The sequence below is a fragment of the Diabrotica undecimpunctata genome, chromosome 5, assembly GCF_040954645.1.
Source record: "Diabrotica undecimpunctata isolate CICGRU chromosome 5, icDiaUnde3, whole genome shotgun sequence".
Taxonomy (NCBI): Eukaryota; Metazoa; Arthropoda; class Insecta; order Coleoptera; family Chrysomelidae; genus Diabrotica; species Diabrotica undecimpunctata.
The window spans coordinates 34,295,281-34,318,298 of NC_092807.1; the positions used below are offsets into that span (position 1 = coordinate 34,295,281).

Sequence of the window (23,018 nt, forward strand, 5' to 3'; positions counted from 1 at the left end):
GATGTTTGCTCCCAAATATTTTATGGAATTTAGCTGTTTTATTATTTGACCCTTGGCATACACATGTACGTTTATTGGTGTCTTTGAAAATACTAAAGTTTTAGTTTTGGAAACATTTAGATGTTAACCGAATATTTCGCTATGGTGAACTACCGCATTTATTATATTTTGTAGTTCTTGTGCGTTGCTTGCTATTAAGATGGTATCATCAGCATATCTGATGTTGTCTATGCTGTTTCCGTTAATCTTAATTCCGCCTTGGACCTCGTCTAATCCGAATAGAAATTAAATAGTAGCGGTGATAAGACGCAACCCTGTCTCACTCCTTGTCGAATTTGTATATCTTCGGATGTTGGGTGCTATATTTCAATTGTTGCCGTTTGGTGCCAGTATAGTTCTGAGATAATTTGCAAGTCTTGTTCGTCAACTCCAGTTGTTCTCAGAATGTCAATCATCTTTTCATGGTTAACGCAGTCAAATGCTTTTCGATAGTCAATAAAACATGGATATACATCTACATTCATGTCTCTGCATCGTTGCGTTAACACATTTAAAGCAAAAAGAGTCTCTCGTGTTCCCAATCCGTTTCGAAATCCGAATTGAGTGTCACTCATCTGGATCCAATTCGTGTATGGATAATTCTGAGAAAAGTTTTAAGGACATAAGACATCAAGCTTAATATTCGATAATCATTGCATTGTGAGGAATTCGATTTTTTTGGTAATGCTACGAATGTTGATTTTAGCCAGTATGTTGGTATTTTATCTGTGTCATATATCGTATTGGATAGTGCTGTTATTAAGTCTAGGCTTTTACTTTCGTTATCTGCAATTAGTTTTATTATTTTGACATTGATATGTCTGGACCGGTGGCTTTTCCATCTTTCTGAGATTTTACTGTGTGAATCACTTCTTCTTTGGTTATTTCTGGACCTTTTTCATTTATACGATTATCTGTGGATGGTGGAGAACAAGGTCTATCGTCGTCAAAAAGAGTTCGTATCTATTCTTTCCATCTCTCTAGTTTGTCTGCTGTACACATAATTATTTTGTTATTATCATTTTTTAATATTGTTGCTTGTCTCTTTTTGTGTCTACCTGTCATTTCTTTTACATTGTTATGAATATTAAAGGTGTCGTATTTTTCCTGAAGTTGTTCGATTTCTAGGCATTTTGTTGACATCCAGTTTTCTTTCGCCTCACTGCAGTTTATTCTAACGATTTTGTTGATTCGCTTGTATTATATTGGGCTTGTTTTATGTTTTCGTCTTACGTTCTTGTTCTTGTTTTTTGTTGTGTTTTATGAACCCGATGTCTTCTTCTTGTATCTTTGTTATTTTTGTTTTTAAAATAGTCCATGTTACTTCAATGTCTGTCTGTAACAAGTTTTCGATCGTTCATGGAGAGCTCCAAATCAATGATGTTTTAACGTAAACAAGAAGAAATCATCTCATCGTTCTCAGCTGTGAGCTCATCCTCCTTCATTATTATCATCTTCGTAAATTGACTTGTCATCTGAATCAAGAGTAGAGTTCATGATCTCGTCGATTTGTTTATCGGTTATTGTGGGAAGATCGTATTTTGTCCTTTTTTCCGCGTCTGTCAGCTCGTGATACCTTTTCGCACCATACTTTCTTCGTCTTTGAGATCTATTTTGTTCCTTGTTCTACGATAGAAAGAAAGAAATGTATAAATAATAAAAGTATAAATAATACAAATTTGTACTTTTATTCGAATATGCGAAGGACTTATTTAACCGTACACCGACAAGGCGCCAAAAGGTGGGTATCTGTCAACACTCAAAAAACAGCACTAATTTTGTATTTTTCACCAAGTACGCTAGCAAACTATTAACTAAATACTATTAGTACTTACCAAAAAAAAAATATGAAATTAATTTGATAACTAGAACTATTTTATTTTACGGTTCGATTACACGTGTTCAGAGTAATAATTTCTACTTACGATTCACTTGCATGCTTCCATGCAAGATAAATTGTAAAGTATAAGAACTTACCTGTTAATAATTAACTGGTGTTGTGGGGTTAAAATTACCCAAAGACTAAATAATACTGCGCTTTTTTTGCTGGGGCCAGAACTTTTTATTAAAAACAGGTAGATATCTAATTCTAAACCGATTTTATTTTTGGTAGATTATATTTTTATGCAGGGATAAAAATATTTGCTCAAATAATTTGTCTACCCTTTATTTGTTGCTTTGAAGTAGGAGCGACTTTTGCTTTAAAATTCAGTAATCTACAGCGCTCCCAATACGTTACACTCATTTTTAACTTATTATTCCTACAGTTAATGTCAAGACAATGATTAAAAAATAAAGTTTTCTTCTGCGACTAGTAGAAGTGGAGTTAGCTTAATTTGTTTAAATTGTAGTAGAGGTTGGGGCGGTTGGGCTAGTCCCCTTCATTTCCACTTTAATATCGTTCATCTCGAGAAGGGTTAGTTTAATCGTGACGTAAGGGGGGTCGGTAAAAAGAAGATCGCTAAAGAAGTAAATAATAAAGGGTTGGGTCAGAATGTAAATTATCAAAAAGATTTTAAGCTTATAGTACCTAAACGACTTAATATACAGGACCGTGCGATACGTCAAATGACAGGATTTTGCGAGTATAATACCATGACAAAGAAGAATCAAACATAGCAGCATGTCATTGGCGCTTTGAATACTTCTTCTTCTTCTTCAGTGCCTTATCCGGTCCGGATGTTGGCGATCATCAAGGCTATCATGATTTTGTTGACTGCTTTGCGAAACAGCTCCGCTGAGGTCATCCACGAGTTGAAGAATTCGATATTTTTCTTCGTTCCGCATCACGTGGCCGATGTCAGCCCAAAGGTTTTGTCCACTTTGCTACCTCATTCGGTTAATGGTACTGGCTGTAACTATATTTCTATCGACCATCATGACAAAGTTGTTGTTAGACGAACTGTCAGCTCAAAGGTTTTGTCCACTTTGCTACCTCATTCGGTTAAGGGTACTGTGCTGTAGCCATCTTTTTTGTTCACCATCATGACAAATTTGTTGATAGACTACTGTCAGACCAGAGTTTTTGTGATTATTCTGCCACTATCAGTCCGGATAAATAGTGCTGTCTGTATCCCACTAAGTCATAAGATCTTGACAAAAACATTCAAATCACTAAAAGGTTGCTAGGTAAGTTGTTGTGTTGGTCCACTTGTTGAAAACTTTGCTAAAAAGGTTATTTAGTATTAGCTATTTTTGTTTCTTATTTTGGGTATAATTGGGGTTCTCTATGTGGTTTTTACTCTAGTTTTAAGTAACCGTGGGGCTATTGTGTGTACATACCTGTGTGTCTCTCGATAGTGAATACGCAGCTCCCAAATAAACAGCAAAATTTGTCCCTATTTCAAAGCAATAAATAGGGAGTGGAAACATTTTTTTCTTAAATATTTTTATTTCTACATAAAATTCTAATCGACAAAAAAGAAAATCCGTCTAGAATTAGGTCTCTATGTTTTATATATAAGAAGTTCTGGCACTGCAAAATTTATAAACTTTTAAGAATTTTTATAAACAATTAAACGTATCTCGAAAACGAATTGACCTATCTGATCTTGCAAAGACACATTTGATTTATAATTAAAAGAGCTAAAATATAATGATTTTTGAATAAATAAATTATCTATTTTTGGATATTCAATCAATAATTTTTCATAAACTATTGGGTCAAATTTATTTCGGCATAGTTCAAATTAAAGCTTATTTTTAATAATCAAAAAGCACCGTTTTTTGCTACTTAAAAGTGCCATAAAAGTTATAACTGTGAAGGTTACTCCAGTCAATGCTCTTCATAACGCTAACTCAATAATAAATCCTCAAAATCATTCATTTTTATTTCTACATCTGAAACTGACTGTAATAAACACAAGTTTGTAGTTTCTTAGATGATCCTGCTGGTTTGTTAAGAATAATTCGGGTTAAAAGAGTTAAAAGCGAGAATGAAGAACAAGAGAAATATAAAACCGAAATTGTTTCACAATATTTTTGTTTCCTTTTTTCTTGTACTTTATGCCGTAGATTATTATCGTATTAAATAATAAATAGTTTTCAAATAATCTAATCTCGACAACAGATGCACATAATTTAGAGTTAACTTAAAAAAATCTTAAAATAAATATTTAACTGTTACTTTCTTGCACGTTGGCATTATATCATTACTAATTTTTAAGTACCAATACAGGAACATAGAAAGCACATGTGTAATGTAAATAAATATATAAAACAGATAAAACTATTTAATGGCTTTAATGTAATGATTTAATTGCATGGCTATAAAATTTGATAAAGGTAAATCAAAAGATAATATATAGGTGCAATTGCGAATTAAGTCAGTATGCTACCTGAAAGATGCATCTCATAGCCACAGTTGTTCTTTTAGTTTCATCCGCCCTTTTGGGTGCCCATGCAGAGTTATTAGCTGTCGTACAGGTATGTATCCATATAATATTTTATATATCTTTTAAAAATGGGTGATTTGTTTAGTTAAAATGATGTACCTAAACATTCATTAAAAATTACCTATAATTTGGTGACCCTGCGTTGATTTTTGTATGTGTATTCATCATCATTACAATCATGATAATACAAGCATTAAAGAGCCTCGTCCATTTTAAGCTTTCTGTGTCACTCTGCTCTGATCCTTGCTTGGATTGCCCACTTGGCAAAATCAATCTTCTCAGCATCCTGTGTTACCTCGTCTATTCACCTCAGTTTTAATCTACAGCATTTTCTCATTCCCAGTGGTTGCGATGTTAGAAACTTTTTTAACATGTTCGATATTGCTGCCCGAGCTACATATCATACCGACTACAGACTTATATTTTTCTACAATTTCTATGCGCGATTTTTCGATTTCTGTTGGCTTATTGGGGTCAAGATTATTCATCATTTTTGTCGTCTCATTAAACCGACTCTCTGTTTTACTTGTACCTTAGCTTTGGCGTCTGCTAAGTCGTCTATTATGGGAAAATTTACATTGACATTTTGGAGATGATTTAATTTCTGTCCATGTAAATATCCTGTGAACTTCACAGGTAAATGCATATTATATATATATATATATATATATATATATATATATATATATATATATATTATGATCCGAAATTGCATATAGAGAAAAATGTAGAGAGAAAAAGAAGACGACAATTTGTGAAGAACTTTCTGAATTATGGAAATCGATAGATTTAAGAATAGTTTGTAAATAAATAGGTTGCATTAAAATATTATACCTACCTGCCGTTTTCAGGTATTCATTTCTGTTATCTCAAAAGCGGTCATTAAGGATGAAGGAGAAAGTAGAAAATAATTGTCTTGTATAATTTGTACACAATTACGGGAATTTGAAATTAGTTAAGATTTAGGAAATTGAAGCGTTGAATGCAAAAAAAGAATGTGTTGATTGATACTGCTTTTATGATCGCTACTATTTTCTCGGTATCAACTGCTTTATGAAAGTCAACAAAAATAAGAACCAGGTGTCTATTATATTCGACTTTTCGACTAGAGCTTTAAGGAACTGCACATAGTCATTTGTTCCGTGACCAGATCAAAACTTTTGCTTGATCTTCTGAATGATAGAAATCGAGTTTTACTTCAAATTTGTTTATCAGTATTCAAGTAAAGAGCTTGTCTAGGTAGTTGCTAATGAGCCTATATCTTTAAGATCTTTCTAATCTTTCGTAAGGGAGGATTTTAATCGAATGTTTTCGTTTATTTGCGATGTTTTTATTATGCAGACTTAGATTAAAAGGTATTTCGGTGCTTGACATCAAAAGTGATGCTTCTAGTTTAATTTCCTTAATAACGACACTATTTATTGTTTCATAGAACTATACTCTTCACATATAATGTTACATATAACTATTTAACTTTTTACTTTACGTAATGACAAAAACCGCCCAATTATTAATTTTTCAGCTTTAAACAAACTAACTTTATTTGCGGCAAAACGCATTGCTTATAAAATCTCCACTGTTTATTTTTAAAACCTGTTATAATTTTAGTCGATAGGACACTGATCCAAAGATATTGAATTTTTACCGTAAAGTTCATACACATTTTATTTAAAAAATTGATTTCTCGTGTGCAACTGACATTGAAAATCGCCTGTCGCTTCAAGCGTTGTTTCTAATAAAACGGCTCATTCTGCATAAAAAGTGCCAACAATTATTTTTGTTAAAATTTGTTTCAGCTACATTTCTCGTTTAAAACATATTTTTCTACATCATATAAGTTTTTGTTAAATCGAGGTTTTCCGTATTTCTCACATACGAGGAAGGTTTTAGGGGAATTCGGAGGATAGGAGTGACAAACTGTTTTGTTTTTTTTAAGGTCCTAGAATAGACATTTTCAGCAAATTTCAGCTTGTTTGTCTCGTTTTTAGAGATCAAATTTCTAATTGAATAAAATATTTAATAAAAGTGTTACCTAAAACTACATTAACTAAAGTTGCTAAAGATACAACTTCTTCTTTTTAACGCAGGTAAATGATCTTCAAATAAACGCCATCATTGGAGGATGGTAGTGCTTGTCTTTTATACACCAAAAAAATCTAAAAAGCATTGTGAAAAAACTCCGAGTCAGTACTTTATCATATCATACCATATCAGTACCTTCTCTGCCTAAATCGTTCTGCATAGCTTTTTATCTACCTTGTTCTTTTATAAACCAGAACATTTTCACTTTGTTCTTATGCTCTCTGTCTAGTCGCATTTTTTATTTCATTACCCTACCAATTATAGTTTAACTAGAACCTTCACTAAGCTCCTATTACACATTCAGCCGTCGAATACAAAGAGAGTACTCTTGTAAGTTGAAGATAATAGTTTACGTTCCCATGTTCACGGTCAACCTATATCTTGAGGTTAGTAATGAGGTGGCAGGTCTAATTAGTTAGTCTTTTCCCTCTCTTCCCTACTCTATTTGATTTAACACTTTCTCCCTCTATCGTATTTGTGTTTTCCCTGTTCTTTGTCATCTTCTATTATTAGTCCTTTTCTCACCTATTAGATCTATCGATTGAATCCTGGTTAGAACTGTCACTTTATTTATTATTCAGTACGGTAGCCATTTCAAACCCTAAAAATTGCCTTTATTTGTACGTCTGCCTCTATTTTTGAATTTCATCTCCAAAAATCTCCACTTAAGTCTGCACTCTTCTTCTTCTTCTTAGCCTTTTGTCGTCCATGTTTGGACATAGGCCTCTCCCAACTCCTTCCATCGGTCTCTATCCTGACCAACATATTTCCAGTTTGTTCCGGCTATTCTTTTAATATCATCAACCCATCTCATCTGTGGTCTTCCTCTTGGTCGTTTACTTTCGTCTGCACTAGAAGTATATAAAACTCACCTACTTCTTCTTTAGGTGCAATATCCCTCTTTAGACGTAAGTCATCATCATTTCCTGAAACCGTTCTCTATCAGCTGATTCAAGAAATATTTCTTCTACTGTGAAACCACACCACTGGCTAATATTACGCAGCCATGTGAGTTTGTTTCGACCAATCCATCTCTTTCCTTCCACTTTTTCTTGTATTATAAGGCGAAGTAAATGGTATTTGGGTCCTCTTTTTATATATAGAATGCTCCTAGTACAGAACAATTTCCTTAATAAGACACACACTTAAGATATTTCTCAAAATAATACATGGAAGACTATACAAAAAAAAATAGAAGAAGATATAGATGACGCCCAGTTTGGATTCAGAGGAGGACTAGCAACGAGAGAGGCTCTGTTCTCTTTTAACCTTTTCGCGCAAAGAGAACTAGATATGAACCAGGATCTCTATCTCTTCTTTATGGATTATCAAAAAGTTTTTGATAGAGTACGACATCAGAAACTCGTAAAACTATTAAAAAAAAAGAATGTGGATAGTCGAGATATACGGGTTATTGTCAATCTGTACTGGAATCAAAAAGCAAAGGTTGAAATCGGAAATGTCGATACAGAAACTATAGAAATCAAAAGAGGTGTTAGACAGGGTTGCGTGCTGTCCCCGTTGTTACTCAATCTGTACAGCGAAGCTATTTTTAAGGAAGCAATATCTAAGGAACAACAGGGTATATCAATAGACGGAAAAATCTTAAACAATATAATATTCGCAGACGACACCGCTATTTTTGTAGACAGTCTAGAAGCACTGCAACGCTTAGTAAATAAATTAAATCAAGTCCGTATAAAATGGACTACAAATGAACGTTAAGAAAACCAAGTTCATGATTATTTTTAAGCAACATACAGTAGGAAGGCTAGATATCGAGGGAAAACAAGTCGAAAGAGTGAATAACTGCAAATATCTGGGAACCTGGGCAAATGAAAACAATGACCAAGGTAGAGAAATAAGGACAGGCATTGAAATTGCAAGACAAGCGTTTATAAAAAATGAAAACAATGTTTGTTAATCAAGACCTTCCTCTGGAGTTGGGGATAAGAGCCTTACGATGCTAAGTTTTCTCGACTTTATTGTGTGGAATGGAAAGCTGGATACTAAAAGTGGGTAATATAAAGAAGTTGGAATTATTTAAAATGTGGTGCTATAAAAGGATTTTAAAAATACCTTGGACCCAACGAGTTACAAATGCAGAAGTGTTAAGAAGGCTACAAAAGGATTGCGAGGTCATAAAGCACATCAAAACAAGAAAGCTGGAATATTTAGGCCACATTACCAGAGGTGCGAAATATGAGATATTAAGGCTCATAATTCAAGGTAAAATCAAGAATAAAATATCCATAAGAAGACGAAGAATTTCCTGATTTCCTGGCTAAGAAACCTAAGAGAGTGGTATAGTTGCAGCTCAGTAGATTTTTTCAGATTAAACTCCTTTGAGATGTGGTGCTACAGTAGAATTCACAGAATATCGTTGACTAAAAAAGTAACTAACATAGAGGTATTACAAAGAATGAAGAAGATTTATAGGGCCGAAGTATTATGTTTTTCTTCTCTTTATGATGTTTGTGAGCAACCGTTCTAAATTTATAATTTTAAGAATATCTTCATTGGGAGTGTGCGAAACCCACGATATTTTTGGGATCCGTCGATAGCACCACAATTCAAATGCTTCTAATTTGTTAAACACTGTGATTTTTAATGTCCATGTCTCACAACCATGTACTAGAATAGACCATAAATAACAATTCAAGACCTTCTTGCGAACATGTCCTATCGACAGATTTCTGTTACATAAAAGTGGTTTCCAGGTCATAAAAGCCTTACGTAATATTTCGATCCTGGTTATTATCTCCTTATCAGAGTCACAATTTACATTTAACTAGCTGCCTAGGTATTTAAAATGGTTTACGCGTCCTATCTCCTCTCCATTAATCGAAACCAAACCTTGATCTATATCAATGTTTCCATCCGCCATCCACTTTATCTTTAAAATGTTAATTTATGGCCACTTCGATAACTTGCTTCACTGACTGCATTTACTAATGTTTAGAAATCTTGTAAATTTTTTGCAAGAACGGCTGTATCGTCAGCGTTTCTGAATAATCTGGTGACAAATTATAACCCCGTCGTACTTCACGTTTGATGGGTAGTTTTTCAGTATAATTATCTCCAATTTAGATGGAGGCTACTTGATTGTAATATAAGTATTTTAGCAGTCCTGTATCTTAGGGAATTGAAAAGTTATCGTGTTGTACTCGGACGAATGCCTTCCAGAAATAGATAAAACAAACGTAAACGTTCTTTTGAAACTCACAGCTTTTTGGTGAGAACGCGCATACAAAATAGGACCTCCCTATTTCTAGACCATTTCTAAATCCAAACTACTTATAACCCATTCTACTTTCGCACAGAAGGAATACTGGGTTTTGTATAATTCGTAAAAATATCTTAACTGTGTGGCTCATCAAACTGATTAATCACTGCTTTTGGTGGGCGCTTTTCTTTGGGAATGTTATAAACAGTGACTTCAACCAATCATCAATCTCACTATAGAACACAGCAAACTTCTCGTACTTGTTCTAGATTCGCCAAGATTCATCAATAGTTTATCCAATACTTTTATTCCAATTTAGTTTTCTCTACCTATTTACAGAACTGCTTCTATTTTTTGTGAAACCGGATCAAGTCCATCAGATCAATTGAATCAGCTCGATCGCTTTATTCACTATTGGCTACGAATGCCAGATGGTCAGAGTAAACCACAAGATAAACGCTTTGCGGTACCTTTAGATCCAGCATCCTACATAGTATATGTTTAATAAGATGACTTCTGTGGCAGACCTCTATTGAAAATCCCTATTAATAATTTATGCCTCATTCATATATATTGTTTTAACATAGTTCTGACACATACTCCTTGTAGCAATTCTATATTAATTAGAACATTTAGTAATTTATGAATAAACCATAATTCTATTTGAGCATGCGGTATTTAAAGTTTTGATTTGTGATCTTGATAGCACTCACTAATTTACCAATACATCTTAGCTTTGTTATTGTATTTACTAGACGGATGACACCAAAAGCTAACCTGTGCTTTGGATAATAGAATTTTGTGAAATCTAGATTTTATTGTTTATTTTTTAAATCAACACAGCAATTTCATAAATTTCTATTTATCTGTTGTCCAATGCTACAAAAAAATTGCTAATGAAATATTATGGTCTAGATAATCTAACATATAGTAATATATATTGTTTATTAGATTTTTAGGCATGGTCAACGTACACCGGTAAATTTTTATCCCAACGATCCATATCAAGATTCATCATATTGGGGAGAACTAGCTTCCGGACAACTAACTAATGTATGTAAATTTTTATTATAAAGATCCCGGTTCAATATAAATAGTATATAATTGAATATTTTATATATTCGTTAAATATGACATCGTTTTGTCAATTAGTTTAGTTACAATCAGACCGCCGAGAGGGCGCTAGAGACTAAAGATTTTACCGGGACACGACGTCGACCAAAGACGTAATGTTTCCTGTTTTTATTTTCACTTTTTACCGGGGCAGTCTTGTGCATAATGAATTTAATTAATAGGTACTAGGCTATATTTAATATAACCTCTACCGCTATTTTGAAATATATTTTATTGTTTTAACGCCGTTGCGACATCCTGCGTTGTTGTTTAGGTTACGGTGCGCCGTACTGCTTGTAATATACCCAATCGTGGCCGTTACTCCAATAGGTCGTATGTCAAAATAGACAATTTTCAGGAGATAAAAAAAATAATATGAATTGTAGTACTTTCGTATTTTTGATCTACTGTTTGGGACAAACTATACTTTTGCCGAAAAATATTAATGCTATTCGCTCCATGCGTGACCATGGTAGGGGTACTTTGAAACGATGCCAGCGTGCGTAGCGGCGAAATATGACAAAATTGGAATCATGGAATCTTTTTTCGCATAAATTTTATCAAAAATGTGTGCAAATACATGTTGCGTATTTAATTGTGCTAATAATAGCCAAAATAGTAAAGGTAGTTTTTATAGGTTCTCAAAGATTGCATATAAATTAGAGAAAAGAAAAAGATGGATCCGTGCATTTTTATGCAATTGAAATAGGAAATATTTAAATAATTTACCTTAAATGATATTTTATAAGCCTTCAAGCTAACTGCAGAGTGCCTGATGACTTTAGCTTTTATATCATACCTTTGACTATTACTGTTTTTAATTATATGCTCTTTCACGTGGAAAACTTGATTTGCCAGTACTAGATTTTTCCCTTTCTTTTCCGTTTGGGGTTAAAAAGATATATTATGATGAATTTTGAGAAACCCAGTTTTTAATACTACATTTATTTTGTACATAAACTGAAAAAATATAATTAAAAAGTTAATTATTAATAATTGTCAATTTCGCCTGTATTTAACAATGTCAAACATATGTCATATGTTTAACCTGAAAATTGGTAGGTCCAAAACAGTCAGATGAAGGCGGTAGGTGTCGCGTCAGTCACGCACGGAGCAAATAATAACATATTAATTATTATATACTTCTTATTATATTAATTGTGTAAATTTATGGGAGTGTAAAGTTTAGTTTTTGCTAATTCGGAATACAAGTCGAAATATGTGTTGTGATTTGTAGTTGTGAAGTAGGATATAAAATTTGAAAACTGTAGTATGGTATTCATTGGAATATTCAGGAAACGACCTATATTAGCAAGTTGGTTAGCCTTGTAGTTTCCAGTGATAACAGAGTGTTTTGGGATCCATATTAGCAAGACTTTGATTTATTTATTATATTTCTTGCTAGGATAATTTCTCTTTTCGTTAAATACGATATATGTTCTGTATCTTTAGAAAAGCTTTTCTTTTAATTTTTTGTAATACATTTTTGGAGTCAGAAAAGATAATGTCTTTGATGATATTTTGTTCCAGTATAATTTGGACTGCATGATTGATCGCGGTTACCTCTGCTGTACATATTTGGGTATGCTAATCTATATCTCAGGAAAAAACTCCAAATCCCGCATTTCCCATTGTATTTGTTGAACCATCCGTAAAGAATTTTCTGTATGAAGGGAATCTTTTACCTATATTCCCTAAATTCATAAGGCTAAATTTATTTTTTGTAATATTTTTATTCAGAATTCCGAACTTAGAATTGGTTGAAGTTATAATTTCAGTTTATACTCATGGCAAGGAAGCAGTTTACTGAAGTAGATTCTGAAGGTTGGATTGTTCTTGAAAGAGTTGTTATCAATATGGGTTTGTTCTTATTTCTTCAGTATTTATTGTCTTTATTACAAAGTGCTTCTAATTCTACGATTGATTGTACGACAGGGTTGTTTTCAACACTTAGGTTTTTAAACAAAAAATTTGTTGTAAGCCATTCTCTTCTGTATTTTAATGGCAGTTTTCCAGACTTTGACAACAAGGCCTGGATTTGAGTTTACTTCATGCATCCGTTAATAAGCCGGATACTTTTGTAGTGCATCTGATCTAGTTTCTTTCAGATGTATTTAGGGAATGTAGCTAGAAATTGACCCCCATAGTACAAATGACTTGTGCTTGTGGATAAGTGCTTCATAGATCATTTTTAATATTTTTGGGTCACAGCCCCACCAAGTTTCACGCAAGGTACGCATTACATTAAGTGCTTTACTTATTTAGACCAGCTGGTTAATGTGTGCGTACCATTTAAGTTTCTTTAAAAAAAAACATTTCTAGTTATTTAATTTTACCTACCCACTTTAAATGTTGTCCTTAATAACTGATATTTCCGGGCTTTCTTTTGGTATTACCCTATGCGATATAACAGCTATGGTTATGTCCACAGAAATGTTCAAATATGATCATAACTTTTCTGTACACAGTCATGAAGGACATACAACAGACAGTGCGAGTGATACTAATGACGAGCATGGAATTGATGACATACATAACGCAATTACAGCAACCACTACGTCCAATGATCAAAACAGGACGTGGAATGATGAAGGAGCTCTAAAGAAACTTAAGTTTGCGGGAACTCAATCATTTGTTCCAAATATGATTGGAAAACATCCTGTTGACTTTTTTATTTTTTGATCAAGAAATAATAAATTTAATTGTATAGCAAACTAACGAGTATGCCGTCAATCTTTTTCTTGGAGAACAGACACGTGAACAATCCCGTATTACATACTGGAAACATTTAACAGTTGATGAATTGAGGACATTTATTGGCTTGCTGCTGCTTACAGGGACAGTTAAATATTCTAGATTAACCGACTACTGAAAGACACATCGATTCTACAGAAGCTGTTTTGGCGAGTATATGTCCAAAAATAGATTTTTACTGATATTGAGATGTTTGCACTTCTCACCTGTTGGAGAAAATAACGAACAGTAAGAGTACGCCCCATCATGAGCCACTTCAATAATAAAATGCAGGCTATCTACAACCCTGGAAAGGAACTTTTTCTTGATGGGTCCATGGTGTTATGGCAAGGACGTTTAATCTTCCGCCAGTATATTAAGAATAAGAAACATAAATATGGGGTGAAACTTTACATGCTGACGGAACCCAACAGATTAGTCCAAAAATTTACAATTTATAGTGGATCAAAGGATGCATTGGGCGGAACTGGTCATACCTGAAAAGAAGTTAAATATGTGTTACAAGAAAGGTTACCCCGGGTACATTCGGTTTATCTTCTTCCTTCTTCCTTTGCCCTATCCGTTTCGGACGTTGGCTATTAACAAGGCTATTTTGAGTTTGTTTACGGCACCTCTGAACAGTTCGGTCGATGTTAGTCCGAACCATTGTCGCAGGTTATGCATCCATGAGTGTCGTCTTCTTCCCGGTCCCCTCCTATTGTCGATTCTTCCTTGGACTATTAATTGTAGCAGCCGGTACTTAGTATGCCTCATGACATGTCCGAAGTACTCAAGCTTCCGTTTCTTTACGGTGAAGATTATTTCTTTGCTTTTGCCTATTCTCTGCATTACTTCCACGTTAGTGATGTGGTCTGTCCAGGATATCCAAAGAATACGGCGATATATCCACAGCTCAAAGGATTCTAGTTTCTTCAGGGTGGCTTCCGTTGTGGTCCATGCCTCTGCTCCATAGAACAAGACCAGGAAGGCATAACACTTGACCAGTCTTAATTTTAGTTCCATTGAGATTTTGCTTGTGAACCACTTTTTCATATTGTTGAACGCGTTTCGCGATTTTTCAATTCGTGATCTTATTTCTGTTGACTGATCCCATTTTGTGTTGACTGTGGTTCCAAGGTATGTGTATGTCTCCACTTTTTCTATTTTTCGGTTGTTTAATGTCAATTGCATCGGAGGTTGTTGTGTTCTGCTGATGAGCATGCATTTAGTTTTGGTTGTATTGAGTTCTAAACCATATTCTTGACTTGCTGTGTGTATGCTTTGCGTGAGTCTTTGAAGCTCGTTGCAGTCATTTTCGATAATAACTGTGTCGTCAGCATATCTAATATTATTGATTACCTCTCCGTTTACTTTGATACCCTCCGAAACTTCTCCTAGTGCTTCTCTGAAGATTTGTTCAGAGTATATATTGAACAGGAGCGGCGAGAGGACGCATCCCTGTCGTACACCCTATTTAATATCTATCTTCCCACTGTGTTAGTTGCCCATCTTTATCTCAGCACTTTGGTTCCAATAGAGACTGGTTATTATGCGCAGATCCTTGCCATCAATATGCATCTTCCTGAGCATTTCCATGAGTTTATCATGTTTGACCTTGTCAAACGCCTTGGAGAAGTCGATGAAGCACGAGTGGACGTCCTTGTGCATGTCTCTGCATCTTTGAATTAAAACTTGCAGACTGAAGATCGCCTCTCTTGTGCCCAATGTGCTTCGGAATCCGAACTGTGACTCCGATATATTTGCTTCGCATTTGTTATATATATTCTATTGTGTATGGTTTTGATGAAAACTTTGATAATGTGATTTATCAAGCTTATTAAGCGGTATTGATCACAGTGTTTTGCACTTGGTGTTTTAGGTAGGGCTACAAAGGTCGATCGAAGCCATTCCTCCGGAATCTCCCCTTTGTCGTAAAAGGTGTTAAAAAGGCCTGTCAAAAAATCGAGGAAGTGGTCATCCGTTTCGCATAGGAGTTTTATGATCTCGCCCTGTATGTTGTCGGGACCTGGTGTTTTGTCGTTTTTTAGCGATGAAATGGCTTTTTCCACTTCAGACCTTAGTATTTCGGGTCCAGTCATGTCGTCATCTTGGTCCACTGTCGCTCTGCGTTTATCGTTAAAAAGTCGTTCTACGTAATCTTTCCATGTGTCAATGAGCTTCAAGTCGTCTGATATAAGGTTACCGTCTGCGTCTATTAGTGTCGGGTGGGGATTATTGGTTTTCTTTTTAGTTGTTAATTCTTTGATCTTTTTGTGCATGTAGTCATATCTTCTGTTGCACTCTTCGATTTCATCGCATTTCTCCTTCAGCCAGCGTTTCTTCGCTTCCTTTATCTTTGTTTTTATATTGTGACTTGTTTCTTGATACTTCACTTGATTTTTGCATTTGTGTTGTCTTCTTTCTTCCATCATATCAAGGATTTCATCCGTCATCCATTCTTTCTTCTTTACGCGCTCCTGTAACAGAAGTATCTTGTTCGTCATTTCAACAGCTCTTTTTATTTCTTCCCATTTAGCAACTGCGTCTTGTGCGGGTTCACTCAAGTTTCCAATGTTTCTTCTTAAGGATTCCTGTACTTGTTGTTTAATGTTGGGATCCTTTAATTTCCTAATGTTTATCGTGGTTTTGTTAGGCTTCCCTTCTATACGTTTTAGTTTGATTCCCAGTTTACCCACCACTGGGTTGTGATCCGATTGAGCGTCAGCCCCGGGATAGGTTTTCACTGATGTGATTGAGTTTCTGAATCTTTCTGGTATGGCAATGAAGTCGATCTGGTTTCTTACGTTTGTTTCTTTCGAGTCTGCTGGCGACTTCCAGGTGTAAAGTCTGCGAGGGGGCAGTTTAAAATTCGGCATTCGGTTTATATGGATCGTTATTATAATAGCTATGAGTTAGCTTCAGACCTTTTACAAAAAGAGACTTACTGCACTGGGACCTTAAATATAAAAAGAAAAAGTAAGAAACCACTCGCAATTATTAATTATAATAAATACATGTCAGGTATTGACCAGCATGATCAAATGCAGTCATACATTGCGCTGGTATAAAAAAATATTTGTCCATATATATTACAAATGAGTGTAATAAATTCGGCTATTTTGTTTAACAAGTACTCAGGGCAAACAAAGAAGAATATGTACGATTTTAGATTAGCCCTTTTAGAATCACTCTTACCACCAAAAGTTAACCTCAAGGCTACTGCAACCCTACACGAATTACAGAAAAATTGTTAAAATTACCGAGGAAGAATATAAAGCATCTGATCAAACATTGAATAAGATGTAAAAAGTAGCAAGAAAAGAGTCTAAAGTTTGTAGAACTCAAAAGAAAAGAACACCAACTATGTACGTATGTAATGCCTGTGCTGGTTCACCAGGATTTTGCGTTGAATGTTTTTTTTTTATTTTTCATAAAGAATAACACGTGTTCGTATAAATTCAAAATCACCTATAGGTGTAATTGGCACTGGCAATGAAATTTTCATTAGAGGAACCGTCTACACCTATAGGTGTTTTTTTTTTAATAGAACGAAAACTTATATTTTTTTAATAAAGTATAATAATAAACCGTGTTTTTATAGTAGTTAAACAACATTTTTTCGATTTTATTCTAACCGGCACCGCTATTGCGACTTTACTATAGTAGTAGGCAGTGAATGTGTTAACAAACAATTCTCTGCATTTTAAAAAGTCATAAGGTTAGCTAAGCCATATAGTATATCCAACTGTATGAATGTAGAGTACAGTTAAACAAGACTTGCAAGGTCTTTCTAACCTTTTTTAAACACACTATACTTACTAGTATTTTCAACTGCGGATAGATGGCGGTGATGTTGACAAAAAATTATCAAGGCTTTGGTCAATGTATTTAGTATTCAATGTATTTAACAAGAAATTACAACTAAGCCATTGATATATTGTTGGTCAAATAAGGAAAAGGATTTTGTAAAACATTAAAAATAAAATTAAAAAATATACTAATTTAATGTCTAGTTTAAATCAATGTTTTACATTTTTAGGAAGGAAAAAGACAACATATGAAACTAGGTGAATTTACAAGAAATAGATACTCAAATTTTCTATCCCAAAAGTATGACCCATCCTTTTTTTATGCACAGACCACAGATGTAGATCGTACGCACATGTCTGCACAAAGTAATATTTACGGTTTATTTCCTGTGTCAACAAGAGATCAACAGTGGCAAAACAAGATAAATTGGCAACCCATACCTGTTCACCCTGCTAATAAAGCAACTTTTTCCACCTCGTTTTATCCAGACAATTGTCCAGCTTACACGAAGGAATTATCAGCCGTGTTAAATAGCCAAGAGTTCGCTACATATGACTTAGAAAATTCTGAATTATATAAATATTTAACAAATAATAGTGGAAGCACCGTAACGGACATATTAAGCGTAAGTAATATATGGGATCCTTTAAAAGGAGAAGATTCTGTTGGATTCGGTTTACCAGCTTGGACTAAATCTGTATACCCCGAGCCTCTTCGAACATTGGTCGGAAGATTTTTTGAAGCATTTACACACACAACTACAATGAAAAGATTAGGTACGTATTAGCTTCTTTTTTTTTATCTTATAGACATTTTTCCGTTTAATTTTATATGCTTGTTCTAGATAACATCACTCATACATTCTAATATATGATCTGCTTCATTGTCAGGTTTTTGTCTTGTCTTGATTGCCTTAACATGCTGTTTAAGATTTCCATAGATAGGTATTTGTATTCCAATGTATAAAGTTTATGAATGTTTAGCTTCGTTTAAGTTCTTTTGCCATCACTGGACATTTTGTCTTAAATATAGATATTTTCATACTGTATGTGTCAGCTGCTGTTTAAATTGTTATACCATTCGCTGCAGGTAAGCGTAGGTAAAATCTGACTGTGTTTGTTGTGTAGTGAACTGAACAGCTCTGTAATCAATGCAGCCGATCCGAATACCAAAAAAAAACAGAGTGACGTAGGATTATCACTTTTATAAAAAACCAGAGTTTAGCTGACCTGGCTGATAGCCATCTGGATAGAAGCAAACATGTTTAGTACTAATTTTGGTCGTCTGATAATTGATCCTGGACCGGCTCAACGCTGTGCATTATGAGGAAAAGGACAACAGTTAAGCTGTCATATACTGCGATACAGAAAGACACGGAAATCCACTGTATTGTTATTTTTAATAAAACCATCATAGAAGTCAAAATAAATGAATCTCCGATATTATGCCATCCAAATATCAATCGGTGATCTCATTTCCGGGCTTGGTAGTGAGAAATCTTCAACCGGTAACATTAAGTTAGGATCCAGGTCTGGCGTGGAAACTGTATGACTACGACTGGTCCAAAAAGGAAAAATCAATACACCAGAAGGCGAAGAAATCAATAAGAAGACGTAAGACCAATGTCTTAGTGATGTGTGAAATTATATGACCTAAAAATGAAATAACCAGAACAACCAGAATAAAAAAAGTAACCGACTACTTTGGGTTTGTTAAGAAAAATCATTATTAGTTACTAATACGTGATTTAAACTGCCTTGAAGGATATTATATACTTGACAAATTTCGAAAGATACCAAACTGATTTCATCTTGATTACTTGTAGATTTATAAAAGCCATAAAATCTGCTAAAATATACCCGGGAGCAAACATCGGGTCTGATGGTGGGAAGCACAAGTAAGAGTCAGACTATAAAAATTAAAAACCACATTGGGACTAACAAAGTAAACCTTGACGCCTAAAGAACAACAACAAAAGTCTTAAGCTATATACACAAATTAAGTCAAAAATACAACAATTAGAAGAACACACAGACACTGCAGATATAGATGATACATTATGTACAAATATCAGAAACAGAGCAAAAGAAACTACATTGGAGACCTTGGAAATACAAGTTAACAAAAAAAAAATTGGATGACGAATAAAATCCTATAGCTGATAAAAGAAAGAGGACTACAAATAGATAACAAAGATCAATATAACAGAATAGGCAAAAGAAATAAAAAGAATCAAAGAACCCAAAGAAAAATGGGTAAATGTGGACACAGACACAGTTCTGCAAGAACACAGAAACACTTGAAAAAAAAAAACGATAGTTTTCATTTACTTAAGAACAACATAGAGACAACACAAACCATCTGCAAAACTTATTCACGAAAACAACAGATTGATAATAGATAAACAAGAAGGAACAGAAATATAAAAAACCTACATATCCGAATGTTTTGCTGATTATCGCCTTGCAATAGAACAATCACATAGACAGATGGACGGGACAAACATACTTACAAAAGAATTAATCTACGCTTTGCATGAAACTAAAACTGTAAAAGCTGCTGATTCAGATGATTTAATTGTTAAAGTTACTAAAAAATTACCAATCGTCTGCTTAAGTTCTTTAAAAAAATAGTAAATACTGGAAAGATACCCAGGCAATGGCTATAATCTACATTTAGCACGCTACCTAAAAAATCCAACTAAAAAAGATATAACGAATACCGTGTTATTCTTGTGTGTCATTTACTAAAAAGCACGTCTACAAATCCTACACTATAGGCTACAGAGAAAGATACAAAAACACATAAGTAAAGGCCAGTTTATTTTCACAAATGGTATGAGCACCATAGTTGCTGTATTCTCAATGCAAATAATAATTCAAAAAAGTTTCCTTTAGCAAAAAAATATTTTAACTTATTTTATAGATTATGAGAATCATAAGAAATTTATAAATCCGCTAAACTAAATTTAGGTTAAACTTAGGTGGTTTAACACAAGGATTATCAAGAACTGATATCGGAACCAGTCTGTTCACAAAAAATTGAAAATATGATCATATTCGATATTGCATTTGATATTGGGATGTAAAAGATAGTGATGCGTAACGTATAGCCTCTTGATCCTGATTATTTGGTGCATCCTGCCAGATAACAAACAAGGCTCTGACGTCCGAGAGATTGCTGGTATAAGCAATCCACCCACTTACTGGCCAACGGCTTCGGGCGGATGAGCTGGTAAGTCGCAGAGCACTTTTTTGTCCTAGGGTTGGGAAACTGGCCCTAAATTCGAATGAGCTAAGACATTAACCAACGGCATAAGAATACAGAAGGCAACGGGAAACCACTGTGTTAAAGATCGTAAGATATCCCTAGTCGAATCATCATGAAAAAGAAAAAAGCAGACCGTCAATTTAAAATTGGAACGTGAAATGTGACTAGCATGTTCGAATCCAGAAAAACACACAAAGAATTGTTTAAACTACAGAAGCTAAGTGTCTACAATTCACTCTTAAGACTCTCTGAAAAAATATAAAAAAAAAATAATTAAAGAAAAGGTAACAGATGTAGAAGACTAAAATGGCTGTCGTGCAGGCAGATCCTTATGAACAGCATATTTTCTCTAAAACAGGTTCTTAAGAAAAAATTAGCCTACAATCTTTCAACTTATACAGTCTTTATAAATCTGATAAAGGCATACGATATTTTACATGGCTCTGGGTAGTAACGAAAAAACAAGAAATAAACAAAAAATTGTAAGCTACCGGTTGTAGGAGCTATACACGTTGTAGGTATTATGGATATAAGCCTTTCGCGTGAGAATTTTGATTTATTTGCATTTTTTCTCCAGCTTTTTCTGTTTAGCTTTTTTGATCTTACTCTTATATCTAATTGTATTGTTTTAACCATATCTTCTTTCTTCCATCAGCTGCAGAATCTCTGTCGTTATCCATGTCTTATTCTTACCTTTTCCACATTTCTATGTCATATTGTGGTAATTTCGAATTCTTTGTCTACCTATTTATAATAGTCTTTCTTTCCCTCATCCCCTTTTAAAGCGAAGCTTCTATACTGGCATTGTATTATTTTTCCTCTACAGCAAAATTCTAAGGCGACCGTCACGGAACTAGCGCCACAAGATGGCGTCGTCACGGTTAACGCAGCTAGCGCTAGAAGATAGCGTCGTCATTGGTAGCGCCACAAAATATCGGTTCTTTAAATAGATTCGCTACTCTCGTTTATCCGTTTTTAGTCATCATATACTTTAAACAGGTTTAAATTAAAAATGGTATAAAAAATAACTAATAAAATATAGATCTTAAATAAGAAATAAAAAATGAAAAGAATATCTGTCAATAAAAGATTCGACTTATAACGATTGCCAAACTTTAAACGTCATAAATGTCATTTAATTAATAACAATATTGAATCATCTGATTAAATTTTCATTATATTTTACATTTTAAAATAATTACAATTTTTACTTGTAAACATATTTATTATTTGGTTTATATAATAATTAAATTTATACTTAATTATATTTAACCTGAATTTGAGAGGTATGTCAGAAGTAAACGACGTATGCTTTGTTAATATGATAACAGATGGCGTTAGGAGCCAACATACTAATTTATTGAATTTATTTAAAAAATAGTATGAAGTTTACAGTATCACCTACTCTTCCACTTACTTTATTTTTCTTCTGAGGAGGCTTGCATGTTTATTATACTTTGTTGGTTTGTTGCTTAACTTAGTATTTTTGAAAGACTAGCTATTTTGCAATTCATTTTATGCCCTTTTTTATTTTTAGTTATTGGCCCATTTTTAAATGAAGTTGTGACATACTTGGAATCAATGGCAGCTAATCCAAGCTCTTCCTATAAGTTCAAAATGTACAGTGGCCACGATACAAATGTAGCATCAGTTTTAAATGCATTTGGTGCCTTTAGTCCCGGCTTTCCTCCAGCGTTTGCATCCACAATTTATATAGAACTACATAAAGAAAACTGGAAGAACGTAGTAAAAGTGTTTAGTAAAGACGGGGACAATATCAAACAGATCAGCGTTAATGGATGTGAACTAAGTTGTCCATTATCTAGCTTTAGACAATATTTAAGTGATATAATTGTTGATGCTGATACCAGGGATACGGAATGCAGTAATTCTGGGGAGACTAAAGTTTTATTAGGGAGTGTAGCTACAAATAATAAATATTCTGCAGAAGAACTTGATAAAAAATTTGCAGGTGTTTCAACATAAAAATGTAAATTTATTTTATCCATTTTAATTAAAGTGTGCATAAAATATATTTTAAAACTAATAAACTTGTTGTAAGACCTATACCTATTTGATTATTTGTTCTTTAAATCCAACATCAATTTCTTCTTTTTCAGTCTCGTTTCAAGTCTGGCAACAAGTTTCGTTAATTGAATCAAGTTATTTGCTTACTTTATGCAATTAAGTAAAAAATATTTAGTTGTCTGAAACAATAAATTATAGTCTTGTGTCTCAAATTGGGTACGCGCGAAAGTTACCTTCTATATTATTCCGTCCTTCCTAGTGAATTCAACTGTTTGAAACATCTTTATTTTTTTGAAGAATTAAGTTGCAGCATTTTTAGTTCA

General features: G+C 33.9%; 1 protein-coding gene across 1 annotated transcript; it reads left to right on the forward strand.

The window, feature by feature from the left end:
- The first annotated feature begins 4,334 nt into the window (after nucleotides 1–4,334).
- On the forward strand, nucleotides 4,335–22,747 carry LOC140440591 (venom acid phosphatase Acph-1-like). The gene is made up of 4 exons (XM_072530965.1): nucleotides 4,335–4,464; nucleotides 10,693–10,794; nucleotides 17,627–18,173; nucleotides 22,205–22,747. Exons 1-4 carry the CDS (start codon nucleotides 4,384–4,386, stop codon nucleotides 22,651–22,653), a joined length of 1,179 nt encoding a protein of 392 aa, XP_072387066.1. The 5' UTR covers nucleotides 4,335–4,383; the 3' UTR covers nucleotides 22,654–22,747.
- Nucleotides 22,748–23,018: the final 271 nt, after the last annotated feature.